This window comes from Piliocolobus tephrosceles, chromosome 9 (assembly GCF_002776525.5).
Source record: "Piliocolobus tephrosceles isolate RC106 chromosome 9, ASM277652v3, whole genome shotgun sequence".
Lineage (NCBI taxonomy): Eukaryota > Metazoa > Chordata > Mammalia > Primates > Cercopithecidae > Piliocolobus > Piliocolobus tephrosceles.
Window position 1 is genome coordinate 32,454,258 of NC_045442.1, and position 21,438 is coordinate 32,475,695.

General features: G+C 53.5%; 1 protein-coding gene across 1 annotated transcript; it reads left to right on the forward strand.

Moving 5' to 3' along the window:
• Positions 1-19,120: 19,120 nt before the first annotated feature.
• On the forward strand, positions 19,121-21,088 carry LBX1 (ladybird homeobox 1). The gene is made up of 2 exons (XM_023206197.1): positions 19,121-19,574; positions 20,275-21,088. The coding sequence occupies exons 1-2, from the start codon at positions 19,250-19,252 to the stop codon at positions 20,793-20,795; spliced, it is 846 nt and encodes a 281-aa protein (XP_023061965.1). The 5' UTR covers positions 19,121-19,249; the 3' UTR covers positions 20,796-21,088.
• The last annotated feature ends 350 nt before the right edge of the window (positions 21,089-21,438 follow it).

Consider the following 21,438-nt stretch of genomic DNA (forward strand, 5'->3'; position numbering starts at 1 on the left):
AGAAAGAAAGAAAGAAAGAAAGAAAGAAAGAAAGAAAGAAAGAAAGAAAGAAAGAAAGAAAGAAAAATGGCCCCCACACAACACCAAATCTGCCAGTGCCTTGATTAAAAAGAATACCTATATCAAGATCTGGGAAAGTATTCAACAACATATTACCATTGGTAATTTCTGAGGAGTGGGATTCTGGGCCATTATTTGAATATTCTTTGTGTTTAATAAAGGGACATATACCACTTGTATGAATAAAAAAGAAATCAAAGCTGAATGTCACTGGGGATGCTGAGAGTGTCTTCATTCCCAGCCACCCCAGCCAGCCTCCTTTGTCCCCCAGCATGGGGTTACTGAAGACCTGAAGGTCTTGAGCCATTCTGGACGGGGTCTTTCACTTCCTGTCCAGCCATTAATTGGCATGACCCTCATCCCCTTCACTCCTTAGAAACTCCAGAATTTTAGGATCTGAACTTCTCTTCTTTGAGCCCAATCCCCTATCTTCTCACCGCATTCATTCCTGTTGACTTGCTCTCTAGTCCCTGAAACCCTCTGCTTTCTCCCAGTCCCTCACCCCCATTCTGGCTTTACTTTCTCCCTTCTTACCCTGTTCTGTATCAGCCACTTCAACCGTGTGCCTGCTGCCATCCTGCCTACCCCACTCCAGCCCTAAGCAACACCACCATTTGCTTTTCTGGCTCCCATTCCTGGGCACTCTAGAGCAGGTGAAAAACCTGGCTCATTCATGCTGCCTCAACTAAGTCCTTATCACCATGTGGAAAATACTTCCTCTGCATCTGTAAATGACTCCCTGTTACAATTCCACAACCACTACAGGCTTCCTCCGCAAGCTTTCAACTCCCTACTCTCCTCTCTTAGAGGACTGTCCCTCTAACTTGACCAAAAATATGGGCTCCTTTCCTCAAATAATGTGCCCCACTCCACTTGTCCCCAAACCTGCCAGTCCACCTCAGAATATCCCTGGATCATCACTTATCCTTTCTTCCCTCCTGTCTCTAAGGAGGAAGAGTTCCTTCTTCTTACCAAAGACTCAACATCTTGGGTGCCTTTCCGGAACTTTCTCCATCAAGCATCTTCTCCTATACCTTGTCCCTCTTGGTTCTCCCTCCCTCCTTTCTCCTGGACTTTTTGTTTTTATTTATTTATTTTTAATTTCGATTTTAATTTTTTTGGACAGGATTTCACTCTGCCAGGCTGGAGTGCAATGGCACCATCTTGGCTCACTGCAGCCTCCACCTCCCAGACTCAAGTAATTCTTGTGCCTCAGCCTCCCAAGTAGCTGGGACTACAGGCACGTGCCACCACGCCTGGCTAATTTTTTGTATTTTTGGTAGAGACAGGGTTTCACCATGTTGCCCAGGCTGGTCTCGAACTCCTGAGCTCAAGTGATCCTTCTGCCTTGGCCTCCCAAAGTGCTGGGACTACAGGCATGAGCCACCACACCTGGCCTCTCCTGGACTTTTTGAATGAGTAATCACTGTGATCGTCTCTAGTTCTTTGCCATTCAACTCTTCATTCAATATTCCCACCACACTGTAGTCTCTTACAGTCATCTGTGACCTCCAAATAACCGCCCACTGGCCGTTTAATCTGTCTTCCTCACTGATTGATCTGCAAAATTTGATACTAATTCCCTCTTTACAAACTTACATTTGGGAGGCTGAGGTGGGCGGATCACTTGAAGTCAGGAATTTGAGACCAGCCTGGTCAACATGGTAAAATCCTGTCTCTACTAATAATACAAAAATTAGCCAGGCATGGTGGTGTGCATCTGTTATCCCAGCTACTTGGGAGGCTGAGGTGGGAGAATTGCTTGAACCTGGGAGGCAGAGGTTGCAGTGAGCCAAGATCGCACCACTGTACCCCAGCCTGGGCAACAGAGCAAAACTGCGTCTCAAAAACAAAAAGAAAAACACAGAAAACACCAAACTTCCATGATCTCCAAGCCACTCACTCCCCTTGATTTCCTGCTAACTTCCCAACCACTCCTTTTTAGTCTCCTCTGACTTCTTTTTTTCCTTCAACTTCCTAAATATAGGGATCTCCCAGTATTCTGTTTCCAGTCTTGAACTACCATTCCCTCTCTCTAGCAAGCTCATCACTTCCCTGGTTTCAACGAGCTATCTGCTTGGAAGAATCTCTAACTGACAGCTTCTGACTTCCAGTCTGGAATGTCCAACTTCCTGCTGGGCATGTGTGAGTGAACGTCCCAGGAGCACCTCAGACTCATCGTAAACATAATCATGATCTCTGTCCCCTATCCCCAAAAAGCCCTGCCTCTAGACTTCCACTTTCTTTCAAATAATCAAGCCTGGCCAGCCATGGTGGCTTATGCCTGTCATCCCAGCACTTTGGGAGGCCGAAGGAGGAGGATTACTTGAGCCCAGGAGTTTGAGATCAGCCTGGGCAACATAGTGAGACCCTGTCTCTATTTAAACAAACACACAAACAAAGAACAATCAAGTTTAACATCTAGGAGTCACTGGACTTCACACTTCTCCTTCCTTATTTCCCAAGTCCATTCACCACCAGGTCTGGCCAACTCTCCACTAGCCTCAGCTCTTGCTCACACCCCTTTGTGGACCCTCCTGCCTCCCATCTTGTCCCACTCACGCTATTCCTACTATAGCAACAGCCCACAGCCCCTAAGGCTAGGGTGACCGTATACTTTAGTATTCAAACCAGGAGGCTTTTATGAGTGAAAGGAGGAATTGTAAAATAATAATAATTTAAAATAAAAAAAAAAAACAATGTCAGAGGAACAGCAGGCATACACTGGAACTATCTTGGGCATATCCAAACTAAAGCATGTGCCTGATCACGTCCCTCTCTGGCTCAGAGACCTCCCATGACCTCTACTGAATTCAGTTCAGACTCCTTGTGCTGGCATTCCAGTCCCACCTTTCCAGTTCTGTTCTACCTCTGTCTCCTAGTTTATACAAAACTCATTGGCCCTTGAACATGATTCATGCGATCCTACTCCTGTGCCTGCGTTCATGCTGTTTCCTCCTTCAGGCACTCCTTGGTTCCAACTCTGCCCCTCAGATCCTATTCTTATTTTGAGACCCAAACCACAAACTATCCTCCACGAAGCCTCCCCTCATCCTCTTTTTGCACCTCACATTTCTTCTTGTAACCATTCGCATTTCCTCCTTATCATATTATTTCTGTGCTTTGCCCTCTCAAGATGTTGATTGGTGACTGCACACAGCTCTACTCCCAGCCAGCTCTTTGGCTGGGCAGCTGTTTACAATGTGTCCTGGCGTTAAAAGATGAGCTGGGCCAATCCGATTTCCTCTCCTGGGAATTTGAACTGTGAAATACTGAGAGACTAGAGCAGTTAGCAGAGGTGATGTAGAGAGAGACTCAGAGAGGCCGGCTGGTCAAATGCAAGTCACGGTTATGAGAAATTATGAGGAAACCCAGGAAGCTCTCGGTGCTGCACGGGGGTCAGAAGCAGTTATGAGCTGGAGCTTGGGAGGCTGACCTGAATGAGAATCCTTACTCTGCCACTTCCTGTCTTGAACCTGGAGCAGCTTACCTAACCTTGAGCCTCAGTGTTCTCATATGTAAAATGGGGGTAATGATATTAACTAACTGCACAGTGTTCTAAAGAGGATTAACGGAGACAAACATGGAAACCAATAGATCTGGCTCAGAATTTGTTAACAATTATTCTTCCTCCACTTATTATAATAACAATGATTAATTTCATTAATAATAATGAAGAAAGAGGTAACGAAGAAAGAGACTCTGTGGAGTTCCCATCCACCTGACCAGGAGAGGGAAGTTGGTCCCCAGAGCTTCTTTGGTCCCTGCGTGCTTTCTGGGCCCAGTTCCAATGACAAGCCGTGTGCTTCAATACAAAAGGCCTTCCTTTTTCTTGTGATTACTCAAGTGAACCTCTGTTTCTTGCAAACAGAAGGACCCCTGCCCAGACCCCTGTCTTCCTTTCATGTCTGGACTTGAGCTCCTCAAAGTCTAGCACAATAGTCTGTCTACTTCAGTATCCTGCCTGGGCGTTGAACACAGCTGATGCCCAATGCTTGGTGAATAAGAGAATGAATGAATGAATAAGATTCCAAAGCCTTTGCGGGAAGCCTATGGAAAGGCTATTTTTAGGAGACTTCTATCCCGTCCTTCAACGCAGGATAGAAGGCAAGCCAGGATTGGAGCACTCTGGACCACTTGCCTACACCCTGCTAGGTCTTGCCTTCCCTGTGGCACTAGGATAAGGGGCAGAAGGTGACAGAAGGGACAACTGGGGGAAGACACCTGCTGGGTCAGGATGCCAGCCTGCTGAAACAGGGTTAGGCCTGCCCCCTTCCCTGCCCACCCTCTTCCCCTCCACTCCTTCTCCCAAATCCCAGACCCCAGTTCCACTCACATCTTTTCAGACCCTTCCCTTCACCATGTTTTCTTACCATGTCTTTGCTCATGCCATCGTTTCCCCTTCCGATGCCCTTCGCTCTCACCTCCCACGAAAACTCCTACCTGTCTTTAAAAACCCAGTGCGGAACTAGCCCCCTACTGGAATCTTTCTTGGATCTCTCAGGCAGTTAAATGTTCTTGTTCTGTGCTTCCATAGTCTTTTTGGAGATTTTATGAGCCTCAGTTCATCGCTCCAATTACCCGTGTACTTGTCTGTCTTCCCCCAAAAAGGTCTCAAGGACAGGAATTATGTCTTATTCATCATTGTGTCCTCAGTGCTTAATAAAGGACTTAGCTCACAGTAGGCTTTCACTAAGTGTTTGTTGACTGACTGTACGAATGTAATAATAGATTAATTCACAGTTTCTCTCAGCTCTGGGATCCCTGGCTCCTGCTGTTTTCTCTTCTTCTTTGGCTGTCTTGGGCATTTACTGAAGCCTTCCACAGTCCTGTGACTATTTCCCTATGGCACTACTACCCACTCCCAGTCCTGAGCAATGTCTGCTGTCCGTAACACAGGACACTACAGGGCTACAGACCCAAAGCTTCTTGAAGCTAGAGATCTGGGAGTTAGGTCCTGAGGAAGGACCACAGGAGAATGAGGACACAGTGGAGTGAGTTGGCACCTTGATGTCCTCATTGGCCATGTGGGGTCTGATGAGTGGTTTCAGGCTCTCCCTCCCAGGCAGGCCTCTGACCAGGCTCCGGGCATGGCTGCCACTTGCCTGCCCTCCTACCTCCCCAGGCCCGTGGCTGAGCGGCTGGCGGAGGCTGCACTGGGCCAGCCTGAGCAGACAGCCTTGCGCAATTGCTGGCTCCAGGCCTCCCAGCCCAGCTTGTAGCTCCCCCCAGAGTGGCGGGATTGATTGGCTGCAGCCAGAATGGGCACCAGTCTCCCTGGCTTGGACAGAAACGGGGCCATCTGTTACACCTCTAGTTAAAAGTACATAAAGTTGAACATTTGTGCGCCGACAATACCACCCCTGACACCCTACACGCGGCACAGCGCTCTGGCTCCTTGGCAGGCTTGCGCCCCGCGACAGGCCGGCGCAGCAACGCCTACATGCTGGCTCGTTTGGCACTGCTGCAGGCACCATGGCTCCACCCTCCAGAGGCCTGCCCCAGCTGGGTCTAGCCTAAAATCTCAGATCCCACCTGTATTAGAGAATAAAAGGGAGGATTGAGGGGTGTGAAGGTGTATATTGGTGGGCAACACCTGCTCCAGCTCAGGGTGCCTGCTGGGCTGCAGATAATGCCAGGCTTCAGGCTGTGATTTGGGAGGACCCAAGAAAGCTGCTCATGCCAGTCTCGGGGCAAGTCTCAGGCAGACCCAAGTTGCTCCTGTGCTTGGGTCAGGCCTTTGGTTTCCTGGACTAAGCCAATTAGAAAAGTCCACTTTGTTTCCCAATAAGATCATGCCCCTTGAGTTTGGAGTGCCCAAGGCATCCTGTTACAGCAGTTAGTGGGACCACCCTAGACAAGACTGGGTCCTGAACTTTGCCCTTGCTTTCTGAGTTCTAGGCTCTGGTTTCTGGGCACCAGGATGTGGATTCTGATTTCTGAACCCCATTTTCTGTTCTCTGGCTCTGGGTCTGGAGATTTAAGGCATTCCACAAATGTCTTTTCCCATTTGTCTTTTTCTGGTACTCTAGTCAGGCTAGCCTGCCTGCTCCCCAAAACGATTGTGGCCATTCCTGCCTCTGCCCCTTTCCTCTTGCTCCCCATCACTCCAACCTAGAATGGTCTATTTCTCCTTCCTCCTCCTCCTCCTCTTCTTCTTCTTCTTCTTCTTCTTCTTCTTCTTCTTCTTCTTCTTCTTCTTCTTCCTCTTCCTCTTCCTCTTCCTCTTCCTCTTCTTCTTTTTTTTTGAGATGGAGTCTCACTGTGTCGCCTAGGCTGCAGTGCAGTGCTGCGATCTTGGCTCACTGCAACCTCTGCCTCCCTGGTTCAAGCAATTCTCCTGCCTCAGCTTCCCAAGTAGCTGGGATTACAGGCATGTGCCACCACACTCAGCTGATTTTTGTATTTTTAGTAGAGATGGGGCTTCACCATATTGGCCAGACTGGTCTCAAACTCCTGGCCTTAAGTAAACCTTGGCCTCCCAAAGTGCTAGGATTATAGGTGTGAGCCACCACACTCAGCTAGAATGGTCTACTTCTTCCCTCCAACCACTCAATTCTTCTCATGCTTCAAGGACTAGCTCTAGTCTTAGTTTTGCCAGCCAGGCTTCTCTGGCTGTAGGCCCTTCCCTGCTCTGATCTGCAGAGGTTTCCCTCACCATCTGAATGGTTTCTTAAGAGATTTGTCCAGTATGAGTCTTGAGATCCTTCTGCACAGGCAGAATCTGGGCTGGCCCTTGCCTTATCCACAAACTAGCAAAGGGCTAGGCATGTGATGTCAGGGGAGGCTCTAGACATGCCCACTTGAATGCAGCCCAGCTGTAGAATAAGGGGGATAATGGCTGTGGAGGTGGTTCTGGCTCCCTCAGTGGCTACCCTAGTGGCTCTGTCAGTCACAGCCCAGAAAGCAGATGGCCAGGTAGGCAGACAGCTTTTAGACATTGGTTTACTCATGTGTTTGTTTGATACACATTCATTGAATACCTTCTCTGTGCCCCAGGCCTGTGGTCAGCATGGAACAAGAGAGGGAATCATTTTAAAAACCGTGATTAGACACAGTCCCTGCTTTCAAAGAGCTTATCCATTAGTTTAAGACTATTAAGTCGGCCGAGCACGGTGGCTCAAGCCTGTAATCCCAGCACTTTGGGAGGTCGAGACGGGCGGATCACGAGGTCAGGAGATCGAGACCATCCTGGCTAACACGGTGAAACCCCGTCTCTACTAAAAATACAAAAACTAGCTGGGCGAGGTGGTGGGCGTCTGTAGTCTCAGCTACTCGGGAGGCTGAGGCAGGAGAATGGCGTAAACCCAGGAGGCGGAGCTTGCAGTGAGCTGAGATCCAGCCACTGCACTCCAGTCTGGTCGACAGAGCAAGACTCCGCCTCAAAAAAAAAAAGAAAAGACTATAAGTCACAAATAATGACAATGCATTGAACCAACCAAAATCAACAGAAGTGCTCTTTGTCTTATGCAACAATGGACTCTTGGAGCTGGAAAGGACCCCAAAGTCAGAGACTCTGATATCCCATCTTCAGCTAAAACACATTTATATACATTAAATGAAACAATGTGATGAAAGCTTTTACTTGACACAAAGTGATGGTCAAATGATGACAATGTTGGTGATGACAATAAGACCGTGATTATTTTCTTTCTTAGCAGGCGCTAAGCCCTGCTTGCATACTCCATGTGTTGGGGGAAGCTCATTCCATTGTTTCCACTTTGATCCTCCAGAAAGCCATTCTCAAGGACAAGCTGAAATCAGCCTCCCTGTCCCCTCTCAGCAATTCACTGGACTTGATTCTAACTCCCAGACCACACAGCAGAGTTGGGACTAGGGTGAGGTGAGTGAGATGCCCAAGGCACAAAACCTAAGGGATCGCACACAGCGCTGAGAGCAGATGCCTTCCTTAAATATGGCACCTCACATGCCTTACCCAAGTCCTAGCCCTGCCACACAGTCTGTGCCTCCTCCCCAGTCAGCCCCAGGGGGAAATTGTCAGATTTCTAAAGTAACTTAAATCTTCAAAGGAGCTCTGACCAGCAGCCTACAGGATGTGTGTTGACCTGGTGCAGCCCCCACTCCCAGGGATGGGGTAATAGGGACAGAGGCAGACTGAGATTTCTAGGAGGGTATGAATTCTAGCCAGGGAGACTCACCTGCCCACTTCAAGCCTGTCCTGCAAACTCCTTCTACCCTGCCTGGTTACTGCCAACTCCCTCTCCCCTACAGCACCGGTACAAGCATCCTCAGTAAGAATGGTGTGCCCAGATCTGGGCCCTATAAGAAGCCAGGTGGTGGGCTCTGAAAGACATTGAGTAGTGGGCCTGGATATAGAAAGTAATGAGGCTGTTTCTCCTTCCCATGGGCATCTCCCGGTAGGGATGTGTGTGTGTGTGTGTGTGTGTGTGTGTGTGTGTGTAGAAGGCAGAATGTAAGGTTTACAGAAAAACCCTGGAGAATGGGGGCGGGGAGGGGCATGGAGTCAGGAAGACAGTGTGACCAGCTACACTACTTCCTAGTTTGGTCACCTCAAACAAGCCACGTTATCTTTGTGAGCCTCAGTTTGCTAGCTGTAAAACCAGACTTTAAAAGACTATTTTCCTACCTAGTCAGAGGATTATGAGAGGGCCAACTGTGACAGGCTGAGATCCTGACTAGGTTCAGCTGTCTTCATGGGCTGGGGTGAGGCCCAGGCATGTTGAAACCTCCTGGGCTCTGCCCAAACTGGAGTTGCACCCTGTCTGCTCGCCTGGGGTCCAGCTTGCTCTGTGTTGCCTGAAACCACTCCTGCAGCCTCTCTGTTTCTCTCTGGCCCTCATTGATCCTGACTTTACAAATTCTCGATTTTTTCTTTCCTGTTTAAAAAATCCTGTCCACCTTCAAGGCGTCTTCAGCCTCTCAAGAGCCCTGAGAGGGAGGCAGCGATGGAATTCTTCCCATTTTCATAGTTGCAAACCAAGGCCCACAGCGCGTTCCAAATGCAAGGTGTGGCAGGGGAGCGGAAGGGTGCTTGAATTCGGCTCTTCCAAGCCCCTCCTCGCCGGCTGGAGGCCTAGAGGTCACAGAGAGACGCGCTGGGATGGGCGTGTGGGCTTCGACACGCAGGCGAGAAGGGCATCCAGGGCGTTGGACCTGCGCGGTGAGCGCAGCGGCCAGGGCCTGCGCTTCCCGCGACCCGCCGGCAGCAGGCGCTGTGGCAGCGGCGCCCTCAGTCCAGGAGCCTTAACTTAAGAATAGCTCACACTAATATCCCTGGCTGTGTGGAAACAGCGTTTTATTAAATGCTTCACACAGATTTGGTATAATAAAGATGAATATATTATATCCTTTGCCTCCCCCAGAGTGAGACAGTAATAAGGGAGGAGGATAAAAAACAATAAAGTGAAACATAAATACAACGTAATGGGACTTGTGGAGAGGGACCCGTGGCCTGTCTGGGCCGTCACGGGCGACCCTTCCGCTGGGACTGGGGACGGGGTTGCCGGGAGCCGGACTCCAGTCCCTCCTTGCCCAACCAGATGGTCCCAAGCCCTGGCTTCCACTCTGCTGCCCTGCAGCTAGGAGGACCCGATCTGGGTGCCGGGCTGGGGACGTCCCAGGCGTCCTCTTCCCCCAGCCCCTTCTCCCATTAGGTCCAGGACTGCGGCTGGGGACTAGGCCCCACAGGACAGACGCTTGAGGAAAAACAGATCCAAGAGCGATGGCTGCTCCCTTGGCCTGGTGAAGGCTGCCCTCGCCTCCTCGCTCCAGGGGCTCTCCCATAACATGGGGAAAGTTCCTCTTTGGGTCTTACTTCCATCCTTCTCCGGGCACTGCCAAAATCGTTTACCTGAAAATAAGAATTTCAAAGCTTTCCTAGGGCAGAAAGAAAGGAACGCCTGGAGATTCAGCCCAACTCCTCTCGGCTTAGGTCACTCCAGGCCCTGCGAGGGCTGGATTCACCCGTCTAACGTCTGACTATGTGGCTTAAACACAAGAGCCGCTCCAAACCCCATCTGCGTTTGAATCCCACCTGTGACGCTGGCCAGCGCATCGCGACCTTAACCTGTTTCTTCTTTGGCAAAATGGAGACATGGTGAGGATTGGGGGGAAGATTTCTAACGCCTGGCACCCCATCGGCTGTAAAAAAGAAAAATAAAAAGCAGTTATCAGCTGCTCCCAAAATACTCGTTAAAACAAACGGCCATTTCAAATCTAGAATTCTCGAGAACCTCACTTCCTCCTTAGGTCCCAGTACAGGCGACTCCCTTTCTCAAACGAATGAAAATATTTAGTCTTCCAACACCTTCTCTAAATCTCCTGCCTTTTACCAACGTCAAGACTCAGAGAGGTCGAAAGAGTTACCCAGGATCACACAGCTGGCCGGTGGCAGAGCAATCAGAGGCTTAGGGAATCGCCAGCGCACCTCACCTATCTCTGAGAAAACACCCGAGCTGCCTCCTGGAAGCTGCTCGACACTCACAGTCCGGGCTAAGGCCCCGAGGACGGCAAAGTTAGTCCAGGCCTCCCTAGGGGACAGGGCTGTGGCGGGTGGCACCTCACCAAAAGAAAAGAAAGGAATTGAAAGAAATACGTAGAAGCGGAGGAAAGAGGAAAGGAGAAGGAATAGGAGGAAGAAGATAGGGGAGGGCTGGTGGCCTCCCTGGAGGCTTGGGATCTGGCTATGCGGAATACCCGTGAAGATCTTTTTTGAGGCCTGGTGCATCATGCACCAGTGCGGAGGTCTTGACCCGAGGCTAGCCGCGTAGGTGTAGGGAGGCTGCGTGGGGACAGGAGGGGGCGGCTAAGGAAGGGAGTCGACCTAATTAATGGAAATGAAGGGCCTGGGGAGGAACTGGAGGGATTGAGCGTTGGTGGGTGTGAGATGGGATGAATGCAATCCCTTAGGATCGGGAACTCCGGGACTTGTGAGAAGTGGGAAGAGCCAAAGGGGCCGGGTTTCGCTCAAACGAAATAAGGCTTCGGGTGTTACCAACTGTACCTAGGAGGCGGCGGGGAGACAGGGGAGTTTGGTGCTGCAGGAACTGCATCCACGGGCCCAAGAAAAGCTGGGAGAGGCCCAAGTACGTGGGAGTTCAGAGAGGGCGGAGGGCCCTGCAGCTTCCCTGGAGCCTCACTTCAGGGCAAGGCAAATCCCGGCCAGGACGAAGCAGCCGGGAGGGATCCCAGCTCTGAGTACAGATTCCAGCCTGGCGTCTTCACTTTGCTTGGAACCAAGCCGCCCACGTTCCCTGTGCGGCAGGGCACTGCAGATGCTGGGTTTTCCGCAGGTCAGACGGCCGCATCGCTTATTCTGGCTCCGTCTCGCCGCCTGTCTTCCCTTGCCCGGGGTCTTGGGACACCGGAGCGGCTTAGCTGAGGGAGCACTGCCCAGCAGGCGGCTCCCTGACCCATGGGGTCCGAGGGGATTGGCACCCGGGAGGCTCTCTGAACCCGACCTGGGTAGAATCCAGGATACTGTTGGGCGGGGGATCTTCTACCCGACTCTTCTTCAAGTGCCTTAGTTGCCTACTCCCCTCCGCGGGGACTTGGGCGCCGCGCGGCGGTGGCGGCGCTAATGCAACTGGGCCCCAGCGCGACTGCTGGATTATTCACGTGAAGTTTATTTACTGTGAGAAGCCTGACTCAGGCCTTTCCTGTGTCCATCTAGCCGGTGGGCGGCTCCTAGGTATCCTCTTCTGTCCCAGCTGGTCCTTTCACCTTTCCACCTGCCCTAGCCCAGGCCCCATGTGCCGCCTGCGCCCGGCGCCCGGGCAGTAGTAAGACCTCTGTGAAAGGGAGGGAGCTGACAGCTGACTACCATTAACGGTTTTTGGTCAGACTTTGTTGTTTCTGGGCCGTCTGGGTTAGTAAGACAGAGGTCAGCTCTTGGAGTTTCTGGGGATGGCAAGGAGAAGGGAACCCCAATTGTAGGCCCAGGAAAGCAGCCTCTCTCATCCCATCCCTACCCCTCACCCTACCCCACTCCATAAATAAATAAATAAATAGCCATCCCAGGAGTCCAGCAGCCCCTGGTTCTAGACTGCAGACCTGCTGCGGGTAAACAAGGGACTAAGGGTTTACCCAGCAGCTCACCCCCAGGACAACAGAGGGAGGAGCTATGGGGGACTCTGGAACCTCTCTTAGGGTGGCATCTTTGGCCTTGTGCTTGTCTGTTCCCTTTGCCTCCAAGATGGTCCCTGCTTCTGCACCTATTTACATGCTCCTGGTTTTACAAAGTTCAACTCAAATGCCATCTCCATGGGGAACAGAACCAGACTCTTCCCCACCCTCCCCCCCACCTCACACACACACACACAGACACATACACACACACTCACTTAGGTTCCTTTATCCTCTTCATAGACCCCTGGGCTACTGGGGTGGCATGTGGGTGTCTGTTTCCTGCCACTCCTGCCTGCCCATCACCTCCCATCTTCTGTCCATTCTTCCTCTCTGCTTCTGGGCCCAACGAATCATGGGGGTCAATTCTCTTTTCTTCTCTTTTCCTTTCTTTTCTTTATTTCTCTCAGAGTCTTGCTCTGTCATCCAGGCTAGAGTGCAGTGGTGCGATCTCAGCTCACTGCAACCTCCAACTCCCAGGTTCAAGTGATTCTCCTGCCTCAACTTCCGAGTGGCTGGGACTGCGGGAGCACACCATAACACCCAGCTAATTTTTGTAGTTTCATAGAAACAGGGTTTCACCTTGTTCATCAGGCTGGTTTCAAACTGCTGACCTCAAGTGATCTGCCCACCTCGGCCTCCCAAAGTGCTGGGATTACAGGCCCAGCCACTGCACCCGGCCTCAATCCTATTTAAAAAAAAAAAAAAAAATCCAGCCTGGGCAACATGGCGAAGCTCCATCTCTACAAAAAATACAAAAATGAGCCGGGCGTGGTGGCGTGCTCCTTTGTTCCCAGCTACTTGGGGGGCTGAGGTGGGAGGATCACTTGAGCCCAGCAGGTCCAGGCTGCAGTGAGCCCAGATTGTGCTGCTGCACTCCATCCTGGATGACACAGTGAGACCTCATCTCAAAAACGAACAAAACAAGCAAATGAAGGACGTTCCTTACTAAGTCAGACCACACCACCACAGCTGGGTCCACAACCCAGGAAACTCACTCCATAGCCAAAAAGCATTAGAGAATGAGGTCTCTGGGCCCCTCTGAGTATATTGGTGTGAGCAGCAGGAGCACCAAACACATCTGCAGGCAGCTGGCAAAACCAATACACCTACCCTTCCTTTGTACCACTGGTCTTCTCTCTGAGGTACAGGCTACATTCCCCGTCTGGCTCTGTTTTTGTCCCTTGATTATTTATTTAGTTTATTTACTCAACAAATGCTTGGAGCCCTTGGTGTATGCTGGGCTGGCATAGGGACACGGAGAGGTGATTCAGGTCCTCTTTCCCAAGTTCACAACAGATGGAGAGAGAGAGGCAGGACAGACAGACAAAGCAGCACATTCCTGGCAATATGACAGTGACACCCAAGGGAATGTGCTAAGGAGTACAGAGGAGCTGAACAGGGCAGAGAAGATATCCCCCAGGAAGTGAGTTGGGCACTAGAGACAGAGCAGAAGGTGCCAGGAAAGGAAGGGACACAAACCATCCCAACCCTTGGATGAGGGGAGCAAAAGCTTGGAACCAAAAGAGAAGGCTGTTCTAGAGGCTGCAGAGTATGGGCACCTAGGACTTGAGCATCTCTAGGAACTTGTCTTTTCTCCTCCCTGCCTGTCTCTGTCACTCAGTGGTCTGTCTGTGCCCCCCAACACTTCCAAAGGGCAAGCACTCCCCTTCCTTCCATGCAGGACTGCAGTGCCTGGAGGAGGCCGGCGCATGTGGTATGGCCACCTTGTCACGGTGCTCTGAAGGTATTCAGCTCACAAAAGAAGTAGGGAAGGGGAGAATCTGGGAGGGGACCAAAGGAGTGTCCTGCTCTCAGACCGTGCCCCACCTCTTCCTGCCAGCTGAGGTCCTAAGAGCTGGGCGTGGCCAGAGAAAGCAGGGCAGGTCCAGGAGCAAGCTTGGAGCCCAGCCTGAATTTTGAAGCAGCTGCCTCCCTGCTCCCCAGGCCTGGGAGGAGGCTGCTTCCCTCCCCCTTCCCCAGTGGCTTGCCTCCCTTCCCCCAGGTGGCCCCATTCCAGCCTTTACCTTTTCTGGATCCCCACCCTCTTTGAGAATCCCAGATGTCTTATAATATTGCTCCCAGAAAAATGCGCCCACCTGGGTACACATACACAATTTCTGGGGTTTACAGAGTCCCTGAAGCCTATTCAAAGAGCCCTTGGGGGACCTCTGGTTAAGAATCCCCTGGTTCAGGAATTAAGGGGACAGACTTGAATATGAAGCAAAACAAAACAAAAGGACAGTGTTCCAATCCTGATCACTCCAAAAGAGGCTGTGTGACCCTGGATGGGTTACTTAACTTCTCTGGGCCTCATTTTCCTATTATGTAAAATCGGGTTAAGAGCGGTAGCTACCCAGAAGGATTGTGAGTAATAAATGAAATGAATAAAACTCTTAGCCTAGAGCCGGGTACAAGGTAAAGACTTATGGTATTTATTGTCATGGTTATTGTTGCTGTTACTGCTGATAGTGGCCCAGGGCAAAATGTAAAAAGTGAGTGGGCAGTCCTGGCTCAGCCTGGGTGGCAGGAGGCCGTCTATCATAGTCCACTTCTCTAGCAGAAGAAACACTCTGAATTCCACACAGAGTGTCAGAGTAGCAGGTCTTCACGGGACAACAACAACAGCAACAGTAAATGATCTGCACTGCTGGTCAAGTTAACTTGTTTCAAGCAGTGGCAGACGCTTTTCTCTAAAGGAACTCTGGCCTGAGAGTCAATGCTGGTGCTTACACAAATAATCCGGAAAGGAATGGGGGTACCAAAACAATCCAGATTGAATCCAGTGGAGCCTTTGGGGGTTTAAGTGAATTATTCTCCTGTGTTAAGGATTAACTTGTTTTGTTTGAGTCTGCAGGGTCCACTTAATGTGGCAATTCATGAAATGCTGTTTCCCTCTTCTTTGTCTGGAATATTCCCTAAACTGAGGAAAAGCAGATTTTTGGCAGAATCATCCCTTCCCTATTCACTGAGAAAGAATAAACCTGGACCCTGGCTGTTTAAGCAGCAAACAGGAATTCAGGATCAGGGTAGCACATAGATTAGGCTCTGGAGACAGGTATTCCCGCTGTGGAGCAGACCCTGGGAATCAGCTGCTTTCAGCTCCAGGTGAGAAGATTCTGGCCCAGCTGACTGGGGGTGGGGAGACCCCCAGAGTGTCTGCATTGCCCCAGCATGGGGGCTCAGGAGGACTGTCAGGGCAGGCTCTAGCCCCACTGACCCTGTATTACTCATTTCTGGAATCCTCCTAATCTCTAAACTCCTCTGAGGGTCCCAAACCATCCCCCCTCCACACTGCACAATCATGTATACCCCATTTGCTCTATGGAAAGTCATCCAACCAGTATTCAGCGGGAGCCCAGTGTCTCCTAGGACTTGGAAAGTCCGAGATGGGCCGGAATACCCAGAGGAAGGCTCCTGCCCTCAGGTCTGGCGGGGGAGGGAGGTAGGGGTCAGTACACAAACCCAAAATACACCTCATTGCTCTGCAAGAGGGGTACAGCAGGCAAGCAGATTGGGCTCCCAGGAGTCCAGAAGATTCCAGCCCCCCACACAATGGGGTTTTTCAGCAGCGGAGGTAGGGATAGGACCGCAGTGTTGGGAAAAGGTTGGTATGGCAGGTGGGCTGGTTTCCAAAGGTGGCCTGGATAAGGGGATCTGGGTGAATCAAAACAACAAAACACAGGGCGATACCACAGACTTCCCCACATCCCCGCACCTCACACCGCACTCCGCACCCCAGACATATGGTGTGCCCAAGTGTGTTTAACCAAGAGGCCAACCAATTAGGCCAAAAGAGCCAAGCCATAGGCTTGGACAGCAGGTACAGGTCAGTCAGGGAAGAAGAGGTTTGGCGTCGGTGGCGGAGGTAACTCAGCTGATGATTGTGAAGTGTTCCTGTTGACACGGTGGGCTGAAGACTAGAGGTCTCAATACTAGCCAGCAGGATAAGATATTAAGAACATGCCAAGCAGAGGGATCCCTCTGCTCCCCAGTTCATATTCCCCTTCCTGTCAACCTCCCAGTAACCCTGAACTCCTCTGGTCTTGAGGGTCTGGGAGATGGGCAACAGCAGGGGCTTGGCTTGTCCTTAAAGTCCTATCCTGTGGGCTAGTACCAGATGCGATGTAGAGACTGAAGCGGACAGGAAGGGTGTGGAAGTACGGGAGGAACTCTTCCTCTCTCTCTTTTTCTCTCGATTGGGATCCAAAGGTCCTGGTTCCTGGATCTAGAGGGGCCTCCCCGCCTCCCTGCTAACCTCACTTGCCTGAAGCTCTGGGTCAGGGGATTGGGGTTATGGCAGGAAAAGGCTGAGGTGGGATCCTGAGGGCAGGAAGTAAGAGGAGAGGACAAGACCCCTCTTGGCCCCAGAGCTTCCAAGCCACCCAAGTTCAGCTCCCTGACGCCCTCTCCCACTGGTCCCTCTCCACCAGTCTCTAGGCTCTGACTCCGCTGTTGCTAGGCCCAGCATCACCTGGTGGCTCCCAGGGCAGCACAGAAGCAGTAGAGACAGGTCTGCCCTGTAGTGGGTCTGCAGCTCTGAGGGAACTGTGATTCCCATTCTCACCAATCCTGCCTCTGAGAACTTGTCTTCCCCACTCGCTTACTTCCAATCCGAAAATGCAGGACAAAGACGAGTTAGAGGGTAGGGGTTCTTCCCAACACTCAGAGCATGGGGACACCAAACAAGAACCCTTTCTACCTACACTGTCCCTTTTACTCCAGAGAGCTGCCAGCCATGATTCCAAATAAACAACTGAAGGCGAGATCATGAAACCTATCTCTGCTGTACAGAGGCCCCCTACACTGAGGCATCCAGAGAAAGAACCTCCTTCCTGCCCCAGAGCCCAGCTTAGCTCATTCCCTCTCTGTGATTAGATATGAGGGGAGAGTGGGCAAGAAATCCTAGTCTTCCCGTCCCAACCCTTGGCCTGGGTCACACGTCCTCATTTTGGCCTCTCTGGGCCCTTCTCTGGTCCAAGCGGTGCTGCCCAATGCCCAACTACACAGCCCATCCAGGAGTTTACAAACAAAGCCAGGGCCCCGGCTGTGTGTGTGTGTGGGAGGGGAACAGCTCTTCCTCCCTGGACTCCAACCCCCTCTAGGTCCTCCCTTCCTTTCTCCAAGAGCAGAAATGGAAAATTAGTAAGGAGGCCAGTGGCCCCACTTAAACAGAATGGGGTAGCAAGACAGGAAGGCCTGAGGGCACAGCCCTGCTGGAGTGCCCCAGGGAAACGAAAGAAATAGCTGAGTTCAAACACACCTATATACCCACAGGTTCACACACATTTATACAAATATACACATGGAGAACCACACACAAACACACATTCAAAAAAAAAAAAAAAAACACCTTCAAGTAATAATGCACACAACATGCTCTCCCGATATTCACAGATCCCAGACCCTAAGGCCTTTAGCCCCAGTCTATCTGGAAGCCTGGCCTCCCTGCGAGTTCCTGAGAGCAAAGCCCCAGCCGCGGCCTGGCTCCCGCCGGGCCCCCGCCCCGCATCCGGAACAGCTGGAGTCGGCCTGGCCATGCACTCAAGCCGGGCGCTGGGCTAGGCGGGGCCGGCAGCGGGGCCCCGGCTGGGGCCCGGGAGGAACGCAGCAGGGAGGCACCAAGCCGGCCCGGTTAGCCCCGGCACCTGGCCTGGCTACCCGTCAGACGCCCATCATCAGGCCGACGGTGGCCCCAGCCAGCCTGGGGAGCGGCTGCCGGAGGAAAGTGTGCAAGATTGCCGGAGGAGGTAGGGCGGCCGCTTCGGGATCAGGCCGGGGAGAGGCGTCCAGAGCCGCCAACAATTCTCCCCTTCGCCTCTCAGCATGGAGAAGGCTGAGCTCCCTGACTAGCCCCCTCCCCCAACCCCTGAGGTCCTCCACCCCCTTCCCGCGTCGCCCACCCAAGGCTGCAGAGCCTACTCTGACCTCCTGCGGGCCAGCCCAGGAGGGCTTCAGATTCCCTCTCCCCAAGTGCGTCGCCCAGGCGGTGGGGTGAGGGGCAAGAGGGTCAGGGGCAGTGGCGCTGGGCTCTTGATCTCAGCCCCGCAAAGTCCACGCTGGGTGGCAGCGGGGCCCACCCAGGCTCCTGGTCTTACCTGGCCCGCTCAGCGGCCGCTTCCCTCCTGGGCTGGGGTTCCCACCACCCTTTCGGGCTCCACATCCCGGGTCGGAGAGACCGAGACCTCCGGGCCGGTGCTGTCATTGCAGCTAGGCCGGCGGGAGGCGGGTGCGCCAGGAGCGGGGCTCGCAGTTTGGGGTGGGGGTGGTGGCTTTTCAGTCGCCCGAGGTTCGGGTGCAATAAAGGAGCCGCTAATGTAATTTACAAACAGCTCGGGCCGAGCGCGGCGCAGCGCCCGGACTGACAGGCGCATTAGGCAGGCTAATTCCAGCCGGCTCCTCCTACCCCCGGCCCGCTAATTAATGAGCTTCCCAACTTAGAGCAGCCTGCATTGGACAGACAGAGAGTGAAAGAGAGGGCGAGGGAGAGGGAGAGAAGGAGAGAGACGGGGGGAGCAGAGAAGAGAGAAGAGAGGGAGGGAGGGAGAGAGAGAACAGGAGGAGAGAACAGAGATAAAGAAGAGAGGAGAAAGGGAGAAAGGAGAGAGAAAGAGAGAGAAGTGCCGCTGCAGATAATTGATTACACCCCGATCAAGGCTAACTTGTTAGCAATAGTCAATTGCCCCGTCTCTCCGCCTCCCTCGCAGTCCGGGATCGGCGCCCTTGCCTCAGCTCTTCCAACTGCGGCCGCCAGGACCCGGGGCCAGGAGCCACTGCCGAGCCACCTGACACCTTTAAATAGCACCGGGGCTGGCGAAACTGGAGCCCCGCGCAACGCGCCCCGGCTCCGGCCCCGGATTGCTGGAAGCCCCAGCAGCAGCGGCGCCCGCGTCAGCGCCCTCCTCCCGGGGCCCCGCGCTGTTCTGCCCGCCTCAGCCGCCGCGCTAATCGGCCCCGCGCCCTGCCCAGTGCGGCCTCCTTCCCACCCGCCGCCGCCTGCCCGCGCCGTCCGGCTTCCGAGTTGCCCGCGGGCTGGGTCCCCGCGGCCCGAGCCGCCCCGGCCGGGCCCCTGAACGAGGCCGAGATGACTTCCAAGGAGGACGGCAAGGCGGCGCCGGGGGAGGAGCGGCGGCGCAGTCCGCTGGACCACCTGCCTCCGCCTGCCAACTCCAACAAGCCGCTGACGCCGTTCAGCATCGAGGACATCCTCAACAAGCCGTCTGTGCGGAGAAGTTACTCGCTGTGCGGGGCGGCGCACCTGCTGGCCGCCGCGGACAAGCACGCGCCGGGCGGCTTGCCCCTGGCGGGCCGGGCGCTGCTGTCGCAGACCTCGCCGCTGTGCGCGCTGGAGGAGCTCGCCAGCAAGACGTTTAAGGGGCTGGAGGTCAGCGTTCTGCAGGCAGCCGAAGGTAGGCGCAGCTGCTGGGTTCCCCTGCACCCAGCGCCTCGCGCCCTGTGCCCTGCGCGCTTCGTCCCCTATGTCTCTGCTCGCCTCTGCCCGCTCGGGCCGCCAGGGCCTTCCAGCCTGAGCAGCTGCTTATGGGAGTGAAGATAGGTGGGACGGAACCCAATCCTTATTTCCTAGGGACCTCTGGGTAGGCCAGAGCTTGGGGGTGGCCGGAGAAGGGTGGCGGGAACCCAAGCTCTTTCCGCAGTCTGCTTGCTTTGCTGGTCTCCCTTGCGTTCCCAGTGTCCTGGGCGCTCTTAGCCTGGCTACTCGACGTGGGGAATCGAGTCTTTTGCTGGGACCTTCTGGGTAGGGTAGAGTTGAAGTGATTGGGAAGGGATGGAGAACCAACATTCACACCGCAATTAGGGTGTCCCTGTCTGGCTTTCTCATACTCAGAGACTTTGGGTCTTTCAAACCAACTCTTAGATAGGGGGCAGAGACCAAACAATTTTTCCTAGGGACTTCTGGGAGACCAAAGACAGGTGATGGTTTGCCAGAGCCAAAGCTTGCCCTGGTCCTGGAGGCTGAATTAAATCTGAGAAGGGAACATTGGTAGACTGCAGGCCGGACGCGCCTGGGTGGGGTAGGAGTTATGGGGGCCAGAGCCAGGGTGGGTTTCCTCTCTGGCAACGCGAGCCTACACTGTCCTTTCCTCCCAGGCCGCGACGGGATGACCATCTTTGGGCAGCGGCAGACCCCTAAGAAGCGGCGAAAGTCGCGCACGGCCTTCACCAACCACCAAATCTATGAATTGGAAAAGCGCTTTCTATACCAGAAGTACCTGTCCCCCGCCGATCGCGACCAAATCGCGCAGCAGCTCGGCCTCACCAACGCGCAAGTCATCACCTGGTTCCAGAATCGGCGCGCTAAGCTCAAGCGGGACCTGGAGGAGATGAAGGCCGACGTAGAGTCCGCCAAGAAACTGGGCCCCAGCGGGCAGATGGACATCGTGGCGCTGGCCGAACTCGAGCAGAACTCGGAGGCCACAGCCGGCGGTGGCGGCGGCTGCGGCAGGGCCAAGTCGAGGCCTGGCTCTCCGGTCCTCTCCCCAAGCGCCCCGCAGGCCCCGGGCGCTGGCCCCCTGCAGCTCTCGCCTGCCTCTCCGCTCACGGACCAGCCGGCCAGCAGCCAGGACTGCTCGGAGGACGAGGAAGACGAAGAGATCGACGTGGACGATTGAGCGGCACCCCGGGTCTTCTGCCACCCTGGGCTCCTAGCTCTCGAAAGCCCAACACCTCCCGGACCGGACGCCGAGGGGAGCTGGGACCTCCTCTGCCAACTCCCGCCTCTTCTCCTGTTCCCGGCCCCAGACTCGGCTCCTGGCAGCCGCCTCTTCCCTCTCGAAGCAATAAACCCAGGCTGGCCGGCCGGGCCGGCCGCCGCCAGCGGCCTCCGCCGCCCCGGAAGCCCTCGCCGTGCAATTCTGTATGGCTTCTATATAAATATTTAAACCTATATAGCGGGTTCTTCCCACCGCAGCCTGATTTTTCCTTTCTTTTATTATTTTTTTAACTCGGAGATTTCGATGTTTTCAAAACTCTGGGGCTGCCAGGTTTGCTGAGGGCGATGCAGAAACCAGGGCTGAGAACACTAACCCTGCGGTCTAGAGGAGGGGCAGCTCCGGCTGTTTTGATTTTTCTCTGCATGTGGCGAATGCACCGGCCGGCTCCTTCCTCGCCTCCCTCGGCCTTATTGCAGCTGACTTCTATTTCCTCGTGTGGGAAGGGAAGAGGTGGGCAGCCGGGTCCTGACTTGCAAGTCTCAAAATCGATCTTTCCTTCCCACCCTCTGAGAGAAAAGTCTGTTTTCGATGCCATTTCTGC

What these genes read in the sequence shown, in the direction of transcription:
- LBX1 (XM_023206197.1), top strand. Translation starts at nt 19,250, where the DNA reads ATGACTTCCAAGGAGGACGGCAAGGCGGCGCCGGGGGAGGAGCGGCGG. An exon ending in CGTTCTGCAGGCAGCCGAAG is followed by an intron (nt 19,575 to 20,274) that starts GTAGGCGCAGCT and finishes CTTTCCTCCCAG; the next exon opens with GCCGCGACGGGATGACCATC.